The sequence below is a fragment of the Lactuca sativa genome, chromosome 3 (genome assembly GCF_002870075.4).
Source record: "Lactuca sativa cultivar Salinas chromosome 3, Lsat_Salinas_v11, whole genome shotgun sequence".
NCBI lineage: Eukaryota > Viridiplantae > Streptophyta > Magnoliopsida > Asterales > Asteraceae > Lactuca > Lactuca sativa.
Genome location: NC_056625.2, coordinates 45,785,212 through 45,804,062, shown reverse-complemented (window position 1 = coordinate 45,804,062; position 18,851 = coordinate 45,785,212). Strand labels below are relative to the sequence as shown.

Here is an 18,851-nt window from a genome sequence, read left to right as displayed (position 1 = left end):
GTTCCACTAAACATACCCTATTGTACCTTGAGGGTAAAACATATGACCACTCAATATGGTACTTCGCTCCCAATGTTGGCACATTGTTTGGAGTGTGTTCCTAAGTTATGGCTCCTTATGTAGAACATTTTCCTATTAGGAACTAGCCAATTACTTTGCAAAGAGAGGTACCATCCTAATAGTGTCTTAAAAGGTATCTAGACAATAATATAATTTATGGTCATGCATTTCACACACAATGATGCATAACCCCTAAGCACATTATTACCAACAACATTCATTCGCACACACAAATGACATGCAACATATATAAACATTTAGATTAAGAGCATAAGATTTTATGGAATTTAAAAACATAAATCAATTGAAACAATTTTGGCAAGTGTCCTATATTTTATATATATATATATATATATATATATATATATATATATATATATATATATATATATATATATATATATATATATATATATCACCAAGTAATCTCCTTAATACTTAGGTAAAACTAAGAACAACATTCCATTTGCTCTTTGTCTTCAATCTCCTTCATTATTTGTTCAGTTCTTATACAATTGTCCAATTTGGAAATGTTATCTAATCATCAATATATGTTCCACACATCAGGGGCGTAGGTATGTTGATACAAGAGTGAGCCTTGACCCATCCTAGATAAACTTAGTTTATATATATATATATATATATATATATATATATATATATATATATATATATATATATATATATATATATATATGAAAACTAGAACTCTTACGCTGTGTTTGGCGTGCCACAGCTAGCTTATTTTTCGAGTTTTTTTATGTTGTCGTGTTTGGTAAACCAAAAAGCAGCTTATAAGCTAACTTTTTGAAAAGCTATTTAAACTAGCTTTTTAGGAGTTTTTTAAAAATTTTCCAAATACACCCTTAGTTAATTATAGAAACACATACTCTTACATGTCCTTTTATGTAATTTTATATGTTTCAGCTAGCTTTTCAACTAGTTTTACCAAACGTTGTTTTTTATCAGCTAGTTTTTCAACTATCAACTAGTTTTTTATTTAACAACTAGCTTTTCAGCTATCATCAAACATAGCCCTTAGATTATTGCCATTAGCAACTGAAAATGTGTTTGGTCGTTAAAAACAATTAAATTAAAAGAAAAAGAATATAAGAAAATAAACAACCGACTTGATCCACCTAGCGGTGGTACACCCACCAAAATAAAGTCCTAGACGCGTCTAGATGGAATTATATTACTGGTTCTTCTATTTTGGTTTTTTAACTAGATATAATAAACAATAAAATAACAGTTTATTTGTTTGTAAATAAAATCAATAATATATATATATATATATATATATATATATATATATATATATATATATATATAAATAGAGATTAATATTGATATAAATAATTTATAGAATAAAAATAGTTATAAATTATATTTATTTTATAAAAGGTTAGATTAGTTGGTTTGTTAATGGGGTTAATGTTGGGATTTAGTTGAGTTGTTAATTGGGTTAATGTTGGGATTTAGTTGATTTGTTGGTTAATGTTAGGATTAAGTTGGGTTGTGTAGGTGGAAGAGAGAGAAATTATTTTTTTAATAGATAATTAGGTTGGTTTTGGTTGGGAATGGAAATAGTGTTATGACCCATTCCTTTAAAACATTAAACCTTTCAAGTATTAGGGAATCTTACGGGCAAATGCAGTATAACTCTTTGAACCGAAGGATATGATTGTTTTTTATGGAATTTTAATATTCACAGTGAATTATATTTTTATTAGGTGTGTTCTTTTTTCTATTATCATAATTACAATTCTAATAATTTTTAATTTTTTTATTATCTTAATTACAGTTTTTATATATTTATATCTTTTATAATTTTTAATTGACTTAGTTTTTACCAATTTAGCATTAAGGTTTGCGTTGATTTTACATTTTTATCGTATATATTTGTATGTATTTTATAAATTAGGTTGTTAATTGTTACTATGATTTGAATTATTATATTATATATGTTATTGTATTACGTGTGTGTGTGTATATATATATATATATATATATATATATATATATATATATATATATATATATATATATATATATATATATATATATATATATATATATATATATATAATTGTTTTGTATAAGAGCATATAGATTATGTTTGTAATTGAATTTTTTTTGTGGTGAGTTTCGTTGATCAATGAAAAGAAAGCAAAAAAGATTAGATTTATTTTTCACGCGTAATGTTTTACCAAAAGAAGAAGAGAAAAACACATCATCATCATCATTGTTGATTGGGAAACCTCGACACCTTTTAAAATGCATGCATCATTACATTTTGTTATCATTTGAAGTATTTTGTTACCTGTTTATATTTTGTAAATTTTTTGCCTTATTCTAAAACAAAATTTTGGCTGTTGCCACATATATAACCAAAGTTCCATTGGTTCACACATCCGATTCAATTCTTTAAAATTTCATTCTACAACATGTTCCATGTTATCTAGTAAGGTTCTCTAGCATTTAAGTCATTTTCAGACTCATCCCAGATGATGGGCGATAGGGGCGACCGTCTAGGGCTCATCTTTTAAAGAGACCTAAAAATTTTACAGACTTTATTAATATAATGTTAGACATTATCGATTTTGAAGATATTATTAGTGATTGTGCATCTCAAAAAGCTACAAGAAGTATTTTTCTTTAAATATATAGGTTTTAATAATCGAATATATTATATTTAGAAGCTAGTATAAGTATTTTTTTTTCAATTATTAAGATAATATAAAAAGAATTGATTAAATTTGTGTATTTTAAGTTTATTTTTTTTCCTTTTTCGTCATGGACCCAAGATATGTTTGAAACGGTCTTTACTCATTTCATTTATTAATTAATAATTAAATAATGTCTTTTGCTAGAGATGTGATTCCTTCTTTAATCAATTGGGTATTTGGGTCCTTTTAACTAGCATAACATTCTTTTATTTTCGTGATAATCCATGAATACTAATTGTGCTTACATACTCATCAAAAGTACAAGCAATTGGCATTGATACATGTTTCCATAATATATTTAATGATTATCCAAACATATTTAATGATTATCCAACCTTAACTTAGACATGCAAGCAGTTCGCCAAACTAAGGCTTATAGAGATATCGAATAATTTGGAAATTGATTTAATAAAACGAAGATAGTTAGTTGTTACCTTTAATTATATTGACTTAATAAGAAAACCCCTTTGATTTGTCATTGAATCCTCATTGAATTTAATTTACACTCTTTTTACAGCAAGAACTAACTCACAAGATTTTCCAAAGTTATGGTGTTAGAAATGACCAAAAAAGGCTTATAATGGTTTAGGGTAATTTGCGCGTTTGGTCCCTAACTTATTTTTTTAACTCGGAAGATCCCTACTGTTTGTTTTTGTTACGCATTTGGTCTCTGTCTTAGCTAAAAAGACTATTTTGTCCTTGATTTTTTAATTTATTTAGATAAACACACTCCAACCCCACCCTCTCACCTTATCTTACCTACCCACCATTTTTTCTATTTAAATAATAGTATTTTAGGTAAGACATGGACCAAGCACGTAACAAAAACAAACAGTAGGGACCAAGCGCGTAATAAAAGCAAACAATAGGGACCTTCCGAGTTACAGAAATAAGTTAGGGACCAAACGTGCAAATTACCCCAAACCATAGGGACCATTCATGTAATTTACTCTAAAATGTGATGGTCACCGCTCATATTCATGTGTGCACCCTCCTAAACCCAAAAACCCAAGTAAAACCTGACTCACATGCTAGCTATATGCTGAGTATGAATGTAATTGATTATGGAACCGAAATAACCGATTAAGGAGTGAACATGGAACCAAAAACCAAACCAAATACCACTAATTGGTTTTGATTCGGTTCTACTAGAAAGTGTTTAGTACCGAAACCTGCTCGAATCGGACCGAAACTGAAATAACCGAAAACTGAAAATGATAGATGGAAAGAACTGAGAACTTGACCGAATACCATCAATCGGTTCGGTTCCAGTTTGGTTTTTTGGTTAAAAAGTTCATCCTAAACATTAAGAGTGGGTTCCACGTGCCTTAATGTGCCTCCTCGCGCCTCATATAGTTACCTTCTTTCATTTATTCTATGTATAAGTTTTCTTCAACTCTGGACAAACATAACTTTTTCATACGAACTCTATTTGAGTTTATTCTTTTTTCCTACTTCTTCCTTGTTGTCTTGGCTACAACATAGAATCAAGATACCATCGATTTGATTCCAAGGGATATTACTCCTTTCCTTCTCGAATTCGTTAGGCCTTATTGTAGACATATGCAACCCTTATTGTAGACCTATCCCTTTTATATAGATATACCTACCTTCATTGCTAACAAAACTTTTATTGTGGACATATTCTTACCCTCATTGCAAACACACCTCTTATTGGAAATATATATCTACCCTCATTGCAGAGATACCTATTACTGTAGACATATACCTACTGTCATTACAGACATACCCTTTATTGCATATATGCGCCTACACCCGATATATATATATATATATATATATATATATATATATATATATATATATATATATATATATATATATATATATATATATATATATATATATATATATATATATATATATACACACCCTTTATTGCAATTGCAAGTCATACATCTACCCTCATTGCAAAGATAACCCTCATTACAAACACACCGTTTGTTAAAGACATATACTACAATAAAATTCTAATTCATTTTTATGCCACTTACCAACTTTGAAATAGTGTAACTTTTTCGGCAACTTATCAATTTTGAAGTAGTGCAACTTTTTGTTATGGCAGGTATCACATTTATTATTCTTTTAAATCAGATTTTCTTAACCCTAAACATTCATACTTGCCATTTACAAAACTCGATACTTCCACAAATTTGTACATAACTTGCAAATGGCTTATAAGCTACTACCTTTTTAATTAGCTATTTGAAATAGCTTATAAACTAAAAATTAGCTTATTATTAATAAAAAAAAAAAGTACTTGTTTTGTATGTAAAAAAAGAATGTGTTTATCCATAAAATAAGGGAACCTCTCGATCACTTTTATTGCTAATTACATAGAGGAAACACTGAACTGTCAATAAAACTATAGTTTTCCTTTCACAAATAACATAAACAGGAACCATAAATGATTACAGGCAGCGACTTCAGGGAATGAAAATGAAAATACTTAAGAGCTCAAAAGATCCACAAACACAAACTCTAATTAAAAAATTAAAAAAAAAAAAAAAGTATTTTACTAAAATCCCAGCAGCTTCTTGCACTTCAATTTCAGAGATCAGTCATTTTCACCAGCTTATTGTAAAGAATACGGTCATCCCTCCCAGTGTTGCTCTCCAGCAGTGCACTTTGTACGAGTTCCTGAATTTTGGAAACATTATAACATTTTCAGATATTTATTTTTCACAATTACTATTAAATCATGGATTAATATTTATTACCTTGATGTCCCTGTGAGACATGAATTTTCCCATTGCATGTAGCATCAACCTTAAATCTTCAACCTGCAGAATGTGACACCATTATTAATAACTCAACTTTAATAATGCTGTTTCTTTTTTTCACTTAATCTGGACAGAATTAAGACAATGGGGGAAAAAAATAAGCATGATTTTACCCTAATGTAGCCCACTCGATTGCGGTCAAAAAACCTGAAAGCCTGTCATGAACAGAAGATATCTTAAAAAATTTAACAAAAGACTTTATAAAAATCCACAGGAATAACACATTTTAAAGATGAAATACCTGCAAAAGTTCCTTGTTAATAGTAACTGGAGCTTCTTTCTTCTTCTTTGTGTTTTCCTTTTTCTCCTCAGCCTGCAACTTTGTGTCTGGATTCACAGTTACTTTAGCAGCAGCATTGTCTTCTTCAACTTTCATTTTTTCTTCTACATTTTCAGACTTCACATCCATGTCAACTTTTTTTTCATCCTCTCCTTTCTCCTATAAAATATAGTACCATAAAATATGAGACTTCACCAATTTAAAAAATAATTAAATAAAACACATCAAATTCAGAAAATAAAATTCACTTGCCTCGTTTTTGGGACTTGCATCTGCCATTTCTTCATCATCTTCTTCAGGATCTTCTTCGGGGTCTTCTTCTGGATCAAATTCTGGATCTTCTTCTTTTTCTGATTCATCTTCTGGTTTTGTGTTGTCCACATCATCAGCCACCATTTTTTCATCTTTAACCACGGTTTTTTCATCCCCTACTTCTTGTAATGTTTCAGTTTTATCTGATTTGCTTTCAGCCTTAACATCTTCGGTTTTCAAGCGCTTAGGAGATGATTTCTTAGTTTTATCTTTTTCCTTTTTGTCAGAAGCTTCTTCCCTCTGTCTTTTCTTTTGGTTCCTTTTAGCCACAAACTTGATCCGCAATTTCTACAATTAAAAAAAAAAAAAAAGGATTAAAAACACAGTAAACAAAAAAACTAAGTGTAATTAATGAACAGATACTAACCTGGAGAAATGTTAATATCCGAGAACCCATTTGATATTGAAGCATTTCATAAAATGTTTCAGCAAATAAAGATAGCTGCCAACATGAATCATGGTTTAACAAATGTACACATAATCTGACAATAATAATAGAGTAATTAAGAAATAACAATATAACATTAACATGTTACATACCTCGACTGTAGATTCTTCAATATCTTTATCAGTGTAATCCAAGAGTGAGTCCAGTGAAAGCGACATTGAACGCAACTGTTGAAAAGAATTCAACAATTAAATAAATGATTTTGTGATATGAAAGATAATTCATATAAGAATTAATATGAGTTGGAATTAAAAACACATACTTTTGAATTCTTGTCCCCTTTTGTTTGAAGAATGAACCCTGGATGACGTGGAGGCTCTTCAGTTTTTTTCTTATCTTTTACCTCTTTACTCTTTGATTCAGTTTTACCATCTTTATCTTTTTTCTTATCTTTCACCTCAGACTTATCATCATTTTCAGTCTTCGCTTTAATTACAGAACTGCCCTCCGTTTTACCTTTCTTCTCTTCCTTTACTTGTTTCTTTCCAGATTCATTTGAAACACCAGAATCCTTTTGCTGCTCAGTGACAGGTGGCACCACCTCAGCAACCGCTTCACTGTTCTCTGACTTTATTTCATTTCCCTGATCGCCCTCAGCAATAGTTGTCCCTGCTTCAGTTTCTTTAACCACTTTATCCTTAACAGCTATTTTTCTCTTAGTAACCCTTTTAATAATCTTCTTTTTAACAACAGTTTTAACATTTGCACCAGCCACGTCAGCAGTTTTTGGCTTTTCCTCAGAACCTTCTGGTTCCTTCACGGGGGTCACCTCAGATTGTGTACTTTCATCTTCTTTTTTAACGGATTTCACCACTGGGGTCTTTTTGGTAATTTTCTTTTTAGTCTTAACAGTAGAAGGATTAGGAGTAACAGATGGCTCAGCCTCTTCAACAATAACATCTGTGTTTGTGGTAGTAGTTTCTTCACTATTCTTTGTATCCGTTGTATCAGTTTGTTTGGGGGCGTTTCCGTCCTTTTCAGCTACAACCTTCTTTTTAATTACTTTTCTTATTATCTTCTTCTTCCCACTACCAGGTGTCTGAACACCAGTAGCCTTTTCTGTCTGAATCTTTGTTGCAGAAGTATTGCCTTCATCAACTGTCTCAACAACATCTTTCTTTTCTGTTTTTTCTGTCTTTTCTGTTACTGCATCTGTTTTCTCCCCTTCTTTTTCGACTTCTTTTGCTTTAACTTTTGTGACAGTTTTTCCTGTTCCATTAGTTTTTGAAGCTGATCCAGAAGTTCCAGACTCTTTCTTTTTTCCAACTTTTTCATCTTTTTTCAAATCTTTTGGCTTCCCAGAATCCTTATCTTTCTGGCCTTCCTTCTTTTCACGTGATTTCTACAAAAAGAAACAGAAGATGATTTTAATCTTATGCTTCTAGTAGCCAGTAGGGGTAAAGTAGGAAACAATATACCTCTCTTTTAAGAGCATGCAGGCGCTCTCTTTCAGCAACTGCCTTTTTGTGGGCAAGCCACTGTTCTTTCCATGCATCTATTGAAGGTAAGCAGTTTGATAAATCAGGAACATAGAGTACAGTGACTTCCTTATGGCTAAAAAGTCCATCACTTCCAATTCTGTCATAGTGAATCTGCAAATGGCAACAAATTACTTTTAAAAAAAATCATTATAAAAGTAAGTTTATACACACAACTAATAAGCAAAAGAATTACCTCAAGAAATGGGTTCCAATTTTGGCACTTCTTCAAGTCAAGTCCTGTGAGCTCCTTGGCATACCTATAGATTGTAATTTAAATAATATAAGAAAGAGAAGATATTTATAAGGATAAAATCAATCATACAAGAATGAACCTTGAAACAGTTTGAACTAGGGTAGATTTATCTACAGAAGGATCGTTGCCATCAATAGTGTCCCATGAACCTCCAATTGCCATGAATGAACTCCCATCTTTGAGAAAAGCAAACCTCAGCATATTGCAAAGATGGGGAATGCGATCCTCATAGTTTCTTTCAGATGATAGCTCCTCCAAAGCATTATTGCTAAGCCCACTCATTAATATCATCTGATATTAGGATATACAAAGGACAAGTATTTAAATAATTAGTTATACACTCGTTAGTTAGACTGTTGTTAGTGAGTTAGTTAAGTGGTTGGAAAGTTAGTTAATATCTATACCTTGGCATTCCACCTAGTAGTTCCACTTTCCAGTTTTCCAATACCATCAGCCACTGTTTTGGTGGCTTTTTCATGCTCAGTTGGCGTGTCCTCTTGCACAAAATCATGCTCAAAACTGTTCAACAGCATCAAATTTGTTTATATTATTGAGGTGATAAACAAAAAAATAGAAACAAGACAAAATAAGAGTAAACATACCTGATAGGGGTATTGAAAGGAATACGAAGTTCCTCCCTTGACCAATTAACAATCACCTGAAACAGTTTTCACTCAAATGAATGATGGCAATAATGAAGAATGAAGGAGATACTGATTTGTGTAAAGACAATGTACCTTAGTACATTCTGGGGAAATAAAAAGCCTAGGATACCGTTTATCCATGGACAAATAATCCCTCTCAGTGTCCACCAAATTGGATGAATAAACCTGCAAATATACCAATTCAAATCATTGAAAATGCATGACAAGAAACAAGCATTCAAGTGCAATGAACAATTAGAAGCATCGAGAAACTAGCCACGAACAAAATGTCTTGGAATCTTTAAAGCTTAAGTCTTTATTTTACGAAGAGAATGAGCTCAAAGATGAAATACAAAACAATTCTAAAGCCATCTTCATCAACTGGAACAACCACCACCTTATATCCCCAAAAAGACCATCAATGGAAATCACACAGAAGGGGTAAATGAAGGGCCAATAAGATAATCCCAGAAATTACACCATAGCTTAGAGCAAAAAGAAAATGGAAGCAAGAATAAAGAGCAAACACACAGAGGAGTGACAATGAAGGGAAAGTCAACAGAGAGAATTGGAGGACAGGATCACAGGATAAGGATAGTCAATATATAGAAGCTTCCAGAAGGCAGGTCCTCTGAAAGGAGAAAGGAAGAGGTGTATATTGAACGACAAAGGTCATATGTGTCTTTTTACCTTGCAGACATATTCTCTTCGTTTTTCTTTGACAGGTGAATGGCGCCTTCAGTTCAGCATGACATATGACAGAACATCAAGTTAGTTATGAAGGCTCCAAGATACACTAACACAGAGCTATACACAAAAGTAAGCAACAAATTCCACCTATGCGAAGAAGCTGGTGATTCCCGCCTTAAAGTCCTCCCAGCCTTGACCGATGTTGACCCACCTCGGTCCCTAGAGATTCTTGGTGGGGTCCGCTCCCTTCTTACTTCAAGACCACGTTTCCTTTCCTTCTCCCGTCTTTCCAACATTATTTCCCTTTCCCTCCTTCTCTCCCTCTCCCTTTCCCGTTCCCGTTCTCTTTCCCTTTCCCTTTCCCGCTCTCTTTCCCGTTCCCGTTCCCGTTCCCGTTGGCGTTCCCGTTCCCGCTCACGTTCGCGTAATATCTCCCTGCGGCGGTCTTCGTCTCGTCGTTCGATTTCCCGGTCCAGCCTGGCATAGCCATCGCGTGCCAGCATGTCACTTGGATAGTCTGAGTCATGAAGAGACTTTCCGGAAGCATACGCCCTGCCAGGTGGCAGGCTAACACCATATCCAGGATTTGCATAGACGAGATCTTCCACATCTCTCCGTGGGGCAGCTCCTAGAATCGAGGGTGTGCCACTGATCATTGACATGGCATGAAGATCAGCATCCATTCTTCCTCCATATGGCAGAAGTTCTTGGCCTCCATGACGAACAGTAGCTGCTCTTGCTAGATAATCAGCTTGTCTGCCATAAATGTTTTGCTACTTATGAAGATTATGGATAGTTAATTAATATATATACATAGATTATCTATTGTATTTGTATCCTTGTGGATGGGAAGATGTAAAGAATGGTCAAAACATATTTTGAAGAATAACATAAGGAATGGAATAACGGTCAAAAAGTCAAAGACATGTAAAGTCGTATACCTAGAACTCCCATCTACAGAAGCTGACTGGAGTGACTGAGCATGGAGCAGTTCTTGGCGTAGTGCTGATGCTGCATCTAAACGATCATAAATGTCCGGCTGTACACAAATGTTACATATCAGCAAAACTGATCGGAGAAATTTGATGTAAAAAGATTAAATTCATGCACCCAAAACCTGATGTTGATGACCAAAAGCAATGGAATCAGCAAACCGAACAGATGACTCGTTTTGTAAATCTCTCCCAGAATATGCACTTGCTCTTTCAGTATATGGGAGTCTATCTCTATCCCCTGATGGATAATCAGTTAGCATCTTTTCCCCTTTTTGGCCATACTTTTGGGTAGCTGCAGGGTAGTCCCCAGATGTGAATTTTGGTGAGTCTTGCATGGTTGAACCATAGCCACTTCGACCTTCCAAAATAGAAGGTCCGGCTCCTTTGCTACTTGTAGGTGGAACCTGCAAAAATGACATTATAATTTAACAAATTCTTTAACTTTCATATTCAATCACAAGATGCTCATAACAGATTATACAGTTTACTAACCTGCAGAGCACTGTTGAGTGCAGTTGAACCATACACAGAAGTATATTGACCACCATAATGAGTTCCAGCAGGTGGATGACCACCTAACAAGGTTGAATGACGTGAAGCAATGGGCATTTGAGAGGCAGCATCAGCTCCCAGCTTCAGAAGATAAACAATGAGTCAAAAAGCACAAAAAGGTTGAAAATAATCGTAGTAGGTGTTTCACTAAAGATGTTACAACTAAAATAGTAATGACTTCTTCCATTGAAAAGATAAACATTACAAAAGACTAATTATAAAACCGTACAAGTTTAGTTGTCAAAAAACAACTTTTTTCTAGCAATCATTGATTTTAGAGTTTTGTACTTCCTAAAGAAACTTTGTATGCTGAAATGAAATGGAATTTGAACTTAAAAGCTGTCACATTCTACCTCATAAGTCGTAAGTGAATATTTTCAGCAAAAAGGAGCACAATGTGGTATCTTAATACACAATGAAATCAACCACAGAACAGAAATACTAGATATATAAATGTAAGAAGTTTGCCATGACAGCCATTTTCCTAAACAGAAAAAAAGCCTATTTTTTCTCCAACCACTCTCTATATATAGGTTTCCAAATCCAAACTAATCACATGTATTTTAATTCAAATTTTAGTTTCAAATTGACCAATTAAGGTATCAAGCCGGATTGGAAAGTCATGTTCTACTATTTCTTCTTGACTCATATGGCATATCGATCAATTGTAACAACTACACTCACACATAAAGGAGTTAACAGCAAGCTTACATTTTGACTGTAGGCAGATTGACCAGAGTAGGACTGTGGCTTTGGCTGTTGCTGTTGCTGCCCATACGAACTATTCCCCCTGGAAGAATACATTCTTTTTCACGAGAGCTAGAAATCCAGACAACCTATAAAAATGTCGAAGATGTCAATAAAAAGGGACACATAACCCAATTCAATTTGTACAGCAGACATTCAATTCACTGCTAAATAATTACTTTGATTGCTACGGTATCGTTCGTAGTGGAAAATAAAGGTATGTCCGGCAATCGTTTTAAATTGGATTGAAACAAAATCAGCATAGAGTTTGACCTCAGTTCGACTGATGAACCCTAAATTCCATGCTCCCATGAAGTGCCTACGCTATCATAAAGATGTATGGTGGAATCTGACGTACCTGTAAAACCGATTACGGCGAAGGTTTTGGTCGTTGCCGATCGCCAGCCTAATTCACTTCACCAATCGAACAATGAAAGCCAATTTGGGGAAAGGACTTCAGCCCTAGTTTCGTTTATACCATTACCAGCTCAAATTGAGCGACTTTACTCGGCCCTTTCAAACTTGGGCCCTGGTCAATAGTCATGAGTAAATTACGAGATCAGTACTCAAATATTATTGTTTTGAAGTTTAAGGGGGTGTTTTGGATTTCTTTTCGATATAAAAAAATCATGTGTATATTACAAAAAGTCATGTTTTTGGGATTACTTTGAGTGCTTTTTTTAGAATGATTTTTAATAAAAGTATTTTCTTTAAAGGAGTTCTTTAAAAAGTGTTTGAATTAACAAAAGAACTTTTGTGTTAATTTTTACATGTAAACTCACATAAAGTCTATGTTTTTGTGATTTTTTGAAAGCTCTTATTTTCTTCTACGCAAAAGTCATTTTCAAAAGGATTTTTCTATTACACAAACATTTTTTGTTTATTTTTTGTCTTTTTAAAAAAGTTAGAAGCCAAAAGACATTTTAAAAGTAACCCCAAACACGACATAATTACAGTAAATTACACAATTCGTCCCTACGCCGACTACACACTTTCTTGATCTCGAGTTTTCTCGAGTTTTTTTATTAAAAAAGGAACGGACGGAAAGAGAGAAGGAGATAAAATGGAAGAAAAAAAAAATTTAGGTGCTCTTTGTTTTTTTGAATAGAAATTTTATGAAGTCTGTGTATCACCTCTGTAATCCTCTGTAGTAGAAGGGGTGGCCCAAACGACTGCAGACTGTAATAAAAAGCATGTTTGTTTTTTTAACATTTGCATGCTGCTGCATATATTAAAAAATTAAAATAAACTGATTTTATAAACCGAAATAGTTTTTTTAATACCAAAAAAATAATAATGTATGACATTTCAGCAAGAATTTATGATATTTCAACAAAAAAAAATAATTATATTTCAACAAAAAATAAAGATATTTTAGCAAAAAAATAATGATATTTCATTGAGAAATTATCAACAAGAATAAACGAAAAAAAAATTCAGCAACATATAATCAAGAATTCAACAATAAAAATGGTTGGAAGATGCAATACAAGTGTTGTGTCAAACAAAACACACGCATGAGGTTTTTTTACTCTGAAGACTTCTAAAAAACAAACAACTGTAAGATTAAAAGTGTTGTGTGTGTGCTGCGCCGCACAACATTAAGAGGTCTAAAGAGGTTTTTTACAAAAAACAAACAAAATGTTAGTTTTTTTTCTCTTCGTTTCCCTCCCAATCATCCCAAAAATAAGAGGAAATAAATTTTAGCAATGTTTTAAAACCCGGGTTTTAGTTGACCCGGTGTGATAACCGGTTCACAGGTCAACCTTTTTCTATTTTCATATATTTTTGCTTTCCTACATACTACATAACATAGACATATAATATCAATAATTTGATGTCAACAAAGTTTAATCTAAACACAACAAACAACCACATAGAGTATTAATAACATGTTATAGATCAATCTAAACACAACAAACAACCACATAAAGTATAAATAAATAAAAAAAGAAAACATAGTTGTAGACAAATCCAAACACATTACGACCAAACCAAATCATGGATCTTGAGAAATTGGAGTATTATAAGCATCGATCTCGCGGTCACTTAGTAACTGAAATTCACTATCAACTTCATGATCAACATGGTCACCTTGTGATTTAGAAGCCGGTTCATGCTCTTGCTCATCAAGCATATTTTCCAAATCATCATAATTAAGTTCTCCTTCCCGCTCTTCTTCAACCACTCAAAATCCCGTCTTATGAATATTTTTATAGTCAATAGGATCGTAAGACCTCATATCAACCTTCAATCTACAAAAACATTCACAAAAATCTCAAATATAACTTAGTCATTTTATAGCATAGTGTATCCTAGTAAGATACCATGCCTATTTTGTAAACGCAAGTTGTAATGAACATCCAATCTATTCTTCCGCTTCGTGCGAATCCTTTCAAATACATTCCAATTACGTTCGCAACCGGAAGAAGATGTCGTTTGACTTAATATTCTAATAGCAAGCTTTTGCAAAACCAGAATATCTCCGTCAAATAACTTCCACCGCTCATCTACAAAAGATATAGTTAGAAAAAATATATATATTAGAAAATACAATATTTTATATATAATAATAACACATTAAATTTAAATCATACCTGGACGAGTAAGATTACGAGAAGCAACGGCACTAGATCCACCAAAGGTACCTTCAGCATTACGAAACCTGCCTAAATTCAATGTAATATTTAACATGTCATCACCTTTAAAAGTCTTCTCAACCATATCAATAACGCCTTGAAACACCTCATTCTTCTTACAAAGATTTGCATGATCATATTGAAAAACGGGATTCAACCAATAAGCCGCACAATAAATATTTTTTCTTAACATCCTATCCCAACGACTATCAATTATGTTAGTGTAAGGCCTATATAACTCCTTCTTATTCTTAAACAATTTCTTAATCCCTCTTCTTGCCTGACGCATTCCCTCATAAACATAACCAATTGCAGGTTTTTCATCTGAATCACACAACCGCAAAAGCTTTAACAAAGGAGTCATTACTTTCACTATAATAAAACAACTATTCCAAAAGATTTCATTCAAGACAATTTGTTTACATTCAACCGCATTACCCATTTTCAACATCTTCTTAAACTCATTAGATATGACCATTGCTTGTAAATCTTCTTTATGGTCATACAAACTTTGCAATGCAATGAACACGGTACCAAATCGAGTAGCACCTGGACGGATAAATTCTTTCCAGCCGGGTGTTTTTCTTGACCAATTCAAGGGCCACTTATGATTATAAACAAAAACAGTAACCCTCGATGCAAGATTGACCAAACTTTTCACATTATTTAATTCTGAAAGATCCTTTAATACAAGATTAAGACAATGCAATGCACATGGAGACCAAGTAATAGAAGGATAACTTTCACATAACTTAGTACCAACAAGCTTGTAATTAGTAGCATTATCAGTTACCATTTGCACCGCATTTTTTTCTCCTGCCATTTCAACAATCTCAGCAAACAAATTACACAAATTTGTAGCATTGATCTCCATATCAGAAGCATCAACGGATTTAAGAAATGATATCCCTTTCGGACAATAAACCAATAAATTAATCAAATGTCGTTGTGAAACATCCCTCCACTCATCACTCATAATTGTGCAACCAGTATCAACCCATTGACTTCTTAACGAATCAATTATCAATGAAACTGACTTTTTTGCATCTATCAATAAATTAACCCTCATAGCATGATAATTAGGTGCTTTGTACCCATAACCAATACTTGTTATTTTATCTACCATAAGTTGAAAAAAAGGAGAGTTGCAAGCATTCATAGGTATACATGCATCATAAAACCACATAGCAATAGCTAAATCCACATCATGTATTTTTGTCTTACTTTGCATTGCAGATTTGATAGTGGGTTGGGAAGGATCATTTATACCTTTCGTAAAAAATGGATGCATGTTTGAAGTAGATTTCCTTTTTCCCTTTTTCACAATTGACATTTCTGCTTCCTCCATCTCTTCATCATCATCTAAGATAGTAACACTAGTGGTACATTTTTCTTTTTCTTTTTGGGCAGTCTCTTTCAATTTCCCTTGCATAGTAAATCGCACTTCTGGACTAACTTTTGGGAATGCTACCACCTCACCTTTAATACCAACAAGATGTTATTTAACCCTGTTTATTCCACCACCACCTATAACTTTTTGACAAAAGTTACATATCCATGCCTTTTTCCCCTTCTCGTCAACGACTTGAGTAGCATGTTCTCATGTTATATCCGTCTTTGTTCATACATTTGATTGAACCGAAGAATGGGATTGAGCTTGAGATTGTGCTTGCAAAAGTTCTTCTTCCCTTGATTCCATATCTAACTGCATTGAAAAGTAATGTTATAATCAATAAACATATGTCAATTTGATCCTAATTACATAATCTACACAATCAAAACCTTGAAACAATGATCAATTAACAATAAATGAACTGTAAACTAACCAAATCTGTCACAATCAAAACCTTGAGACAATGATCGATTAACAATAAATGAACTATAAACTAACCAAATTTGTCACAATCAAAACCTTGAAACAATGATAATTAACAATAAATGAACTGTAAACTAACCAAATCTATCACATGTTGCAAAAGAAAACATGTTTCATACCAGAGCAGCTATACCGTTCACAAGGAACGACCCTATAATGAAACACATAAACATAAGCAATAAATCAATATAAATAAAGAGATAATGAGAAGATACATACCCGTCACCACATCAGGAGTTGTACGTGCCTCCTCGGCTGTCAGCTGAAAGGCCCTGCTCTTCGTCACAGGCACCTCCGTCCGGCCCTGTTAGCCCTCCGTAATCCTCAATGTAGCAGGAGCTGGTGTCGCCACCTATCCTGCTACTGCTAAACTCGGGCATTGGGACCACTTGTGTCTCCTTTGATTGCACTGGAAGCAAATCAGATCTAATATTGTGGTAGTGGTGGTGGTAGCAGTACAATCTCTGCTGACATGACCAGTTCGGCCGCATTTAAAGCAACCCTAAATACCCGCCCTGAACGTCCCCTGGTGCATTTTTTCGCAATTGCCACAACGTCTACGACCCTTCTGGCTCCTCAATCAGTGATCTGATACCTTGGGCTTCTTTCCCTCACTCCCTCTCTGAACCCCCTCTGGTTTCATCTTCTTCTCTATCTCCAAATCCAGCTCCCTTTCCCGAGCCCTCGCAATCATATCTTCCAGCGTCTTGCAGCTGGATCGACTCACAAACTAGCGGATATCATTGTTGGATTAGTGTCTAAGTCCATAACTATAATTGGTATGTACTTGACCCGATTTGGCATGATCCATTTGGGTTGCATGGCATCGGAACAATTGGATAGAGAAAATGAGAAAAAAGGATACTAGTGATTTATATTAATATATTATAAGTTCTAATATATTAATATGGAATCATATTATTTAATTAGTATTGATCAAGAATTAATTTAGAATTAATTTTAGTGATCAAAAGGGACTAATTAAATATGGACTCTTATATATGGTGGGCCAAGTTCATTTAGGTTGGGCTAAGCTTACATGGATAGTCCATGGAGTGTTTAACCCGTGGATCCTATGGAAATGAAAGGTCACGGGTATTAGGGTTTACATGAATGTAACCCTAATCCTACACACTATATAAAGAGGTATATGGTTCAAGAAATGACACTAGGGTGTGTCCACAAGAGGGCTAAGCACTAGTGTATAGTACACAAGAGGGAAAAACCGATTTTGGTGCAAGTATCCTTACTCTCAAGTTATTCCAAGGGTTCTTGGTGTTGTGTGAACCATTTGAGGTGCAACACTTGAGATACTAGGCTCTTAAAGGTTCAAGACTTCAAGCTCCATCAAAATGTATGTTATTCTACTAGTTTCTTGTAGTATAGTTGCTTCATATTATGCTAGTCAGGATGAAACCTTGGAATATTGAATATTTGCATGTATAATAGAGAAAACATAGATCCAAGATTTATAGGGTTGCATGTACACCATAAGAGTGTTAGAATGCTCAAAATCCTTCAACGACTCCACAGCATCTCATGGTATCGGGCCTTTTTCATCTCCTCGTCCGCCACGTACTGAGGAACAAGAAGGGCCCTCTCCCTGAACATGGCGGTGATCTCAGTCACTGTCTTAGTAGTTTGATGGAGATCCTGGAACTCCCTCACAAGTTGTTGCACCTCAATCACAGGTGCAAACTTGGCCCTAAACTTGGCCGAGAAATCAATCCAGGTCATCGCATCAAGAGCGGCATCATCTCTAATAGCATGTCCAACCTCCTTTCACAAATCACGTGTCATGTCCTTCAGAAGGCAGGAAGCAAGTCGGGCCTTGTCCCCTTTAGGACAACGGTTGGTGCGAAAGGCATTGGCAACATTATCCAACCACTTGCCGCTAGCAATGGGGTCCTAATCCCCATGATAATCTTGAGCTCCACAAGCTCGGAACTCCCTGAATGTCATCGTGCGCGCCCATATCATGGCCCCCATCTCGATGTGGAATGCCCCAACCTCTCATCAAGAATATCCAGAATGCCCTCCTTGACCGTGATGAAGATCACAAGAGTATAATCAATCATACTATGCATAATCTCAGATGAGATGGACTCCCTCATCTGATCATCGAGCTGCCCGGCTCCAGAGCCCGAACCCGATCCCTCACCGACGCTAGAGCTGCCAACTGGTCCTGTGTGTAGCGTCACCATACTGAAAAATACACCATAACAAACATCATAATACTCATCATAACTTGAGGGATGTTACACACTACAAGTTCCCTGTGTTCATCTCAACCTTCCTTGATTTGAGTACGGTTCCTCTGCTTTCAATAGTACGGACCCAT

The 18,851-nt window shown here is 34.3% G+C and overlaps 2 protein-coding genes across 2 annotated transcripts; both read right to left on the bottom strand.

Annotated features, from left to right (window-relative positions):
* Positions 1-5,097: 5,097 nt before the first annotated feature.
* Positions 5,098-12,517, bottom strand: LOC111912376 (protein SHORT ROOT IN SALT MEDIUM 1). The gene is made up of 21 exons (XM_023908112.3): positions 12,354-12,517; positions 11,960-12,084; positions 11,189-11,329; positions 10,819-11,100; positions 10,643-10,740; positions 9,849-10,457; positions 9,702-9,747; positions 9,105-9,197; positions 8,970-9,025; positions 8,772-8,886; positions 8,447-8,658; positions 8,308-8,371; positions 8,052-8,225; positions 6,896-7,975; positions 6,726-6,800; positions 6,553-6,627; positions 6,126-6,473; positions 5,835-6,032; positions 5,707-5,748; positions 5,531-5,593; positions 5,098-5,450 (listed from the first exon to the last, which is right to left on the bottom strand). Exons 2-21 carry the CDS (start codon positions 12,050-12,052, stop codon positions 5,361-5,363), a joined length of 3,954 nt encoding a protein of 1,317 aa, XP_023763880.1. The 5' UTR covers positions 12,053-12,084; positions 12,354-12,517; the 3' UTR covers positions 5,098-5,360.
* A 1,477-nt stretch (positions 12,518-13,994) lies between these two features.
* Positions 13,995-16,066, bottom strand: LOC111912320 (uncharacterized). Its single transcript, XM_023908043.2, has 4 exons — positions 14,593-16,066; positions 14,399-14,505; positions 14,244-14,250; positions 13,995-14,173 (listed from the first exon to the last, which is right to left on the bottom strand). The coding sequence occupies exons 1-4, from the start codon at positions 16,064-16,066 to the stop codon at positions 13,995-13,997; spliced, it is 1,767 nt and encodes a 588-aa protein (XP_023763811.2).
* Positions 16,067-18,851: the final 2,785 nt, after the last annotated feature.

Bases quoted from the DNA above. Each gene is read 5' to 3' on its own strand.
- LOC111912376 (XM_023908112.3), bottom strand. From the start codon at position 12,052: ATGTATTCTTCCAGGGGGAATAGTTCGTATGGGCAGCAACAGCAACAG. The intron at 8,226-8,307 runs GTAATTCTTTTG...TGCCATTTGCAG, and splicing joins ATTGGAACCCATTTCTTGAG to ATTCACTATGACAGAATTGG. The intron at 7,976-8,051 runs GTATATTGTTTC...TTCTTTTTGTAG, and splicing joins TGCATGCTCTTAAAAGAGAG to AAATCACGTGAAAAGAAGGA.
- LOC111912320 (XM_023908043.2), bottom strand. From the start codon at position 16,066: ATGCAAGGGAAATTGAAAGAGACTGCCCAAAAAGAAAAAGAAAAATGT. The intron at 14,506-14,592 runs GTATGATTTAAA...TATCTTTTGTAG, and splicing joins TCGTAATCTTACTCGTCCAG to ATGAGCGGTGGAAGTTATTT.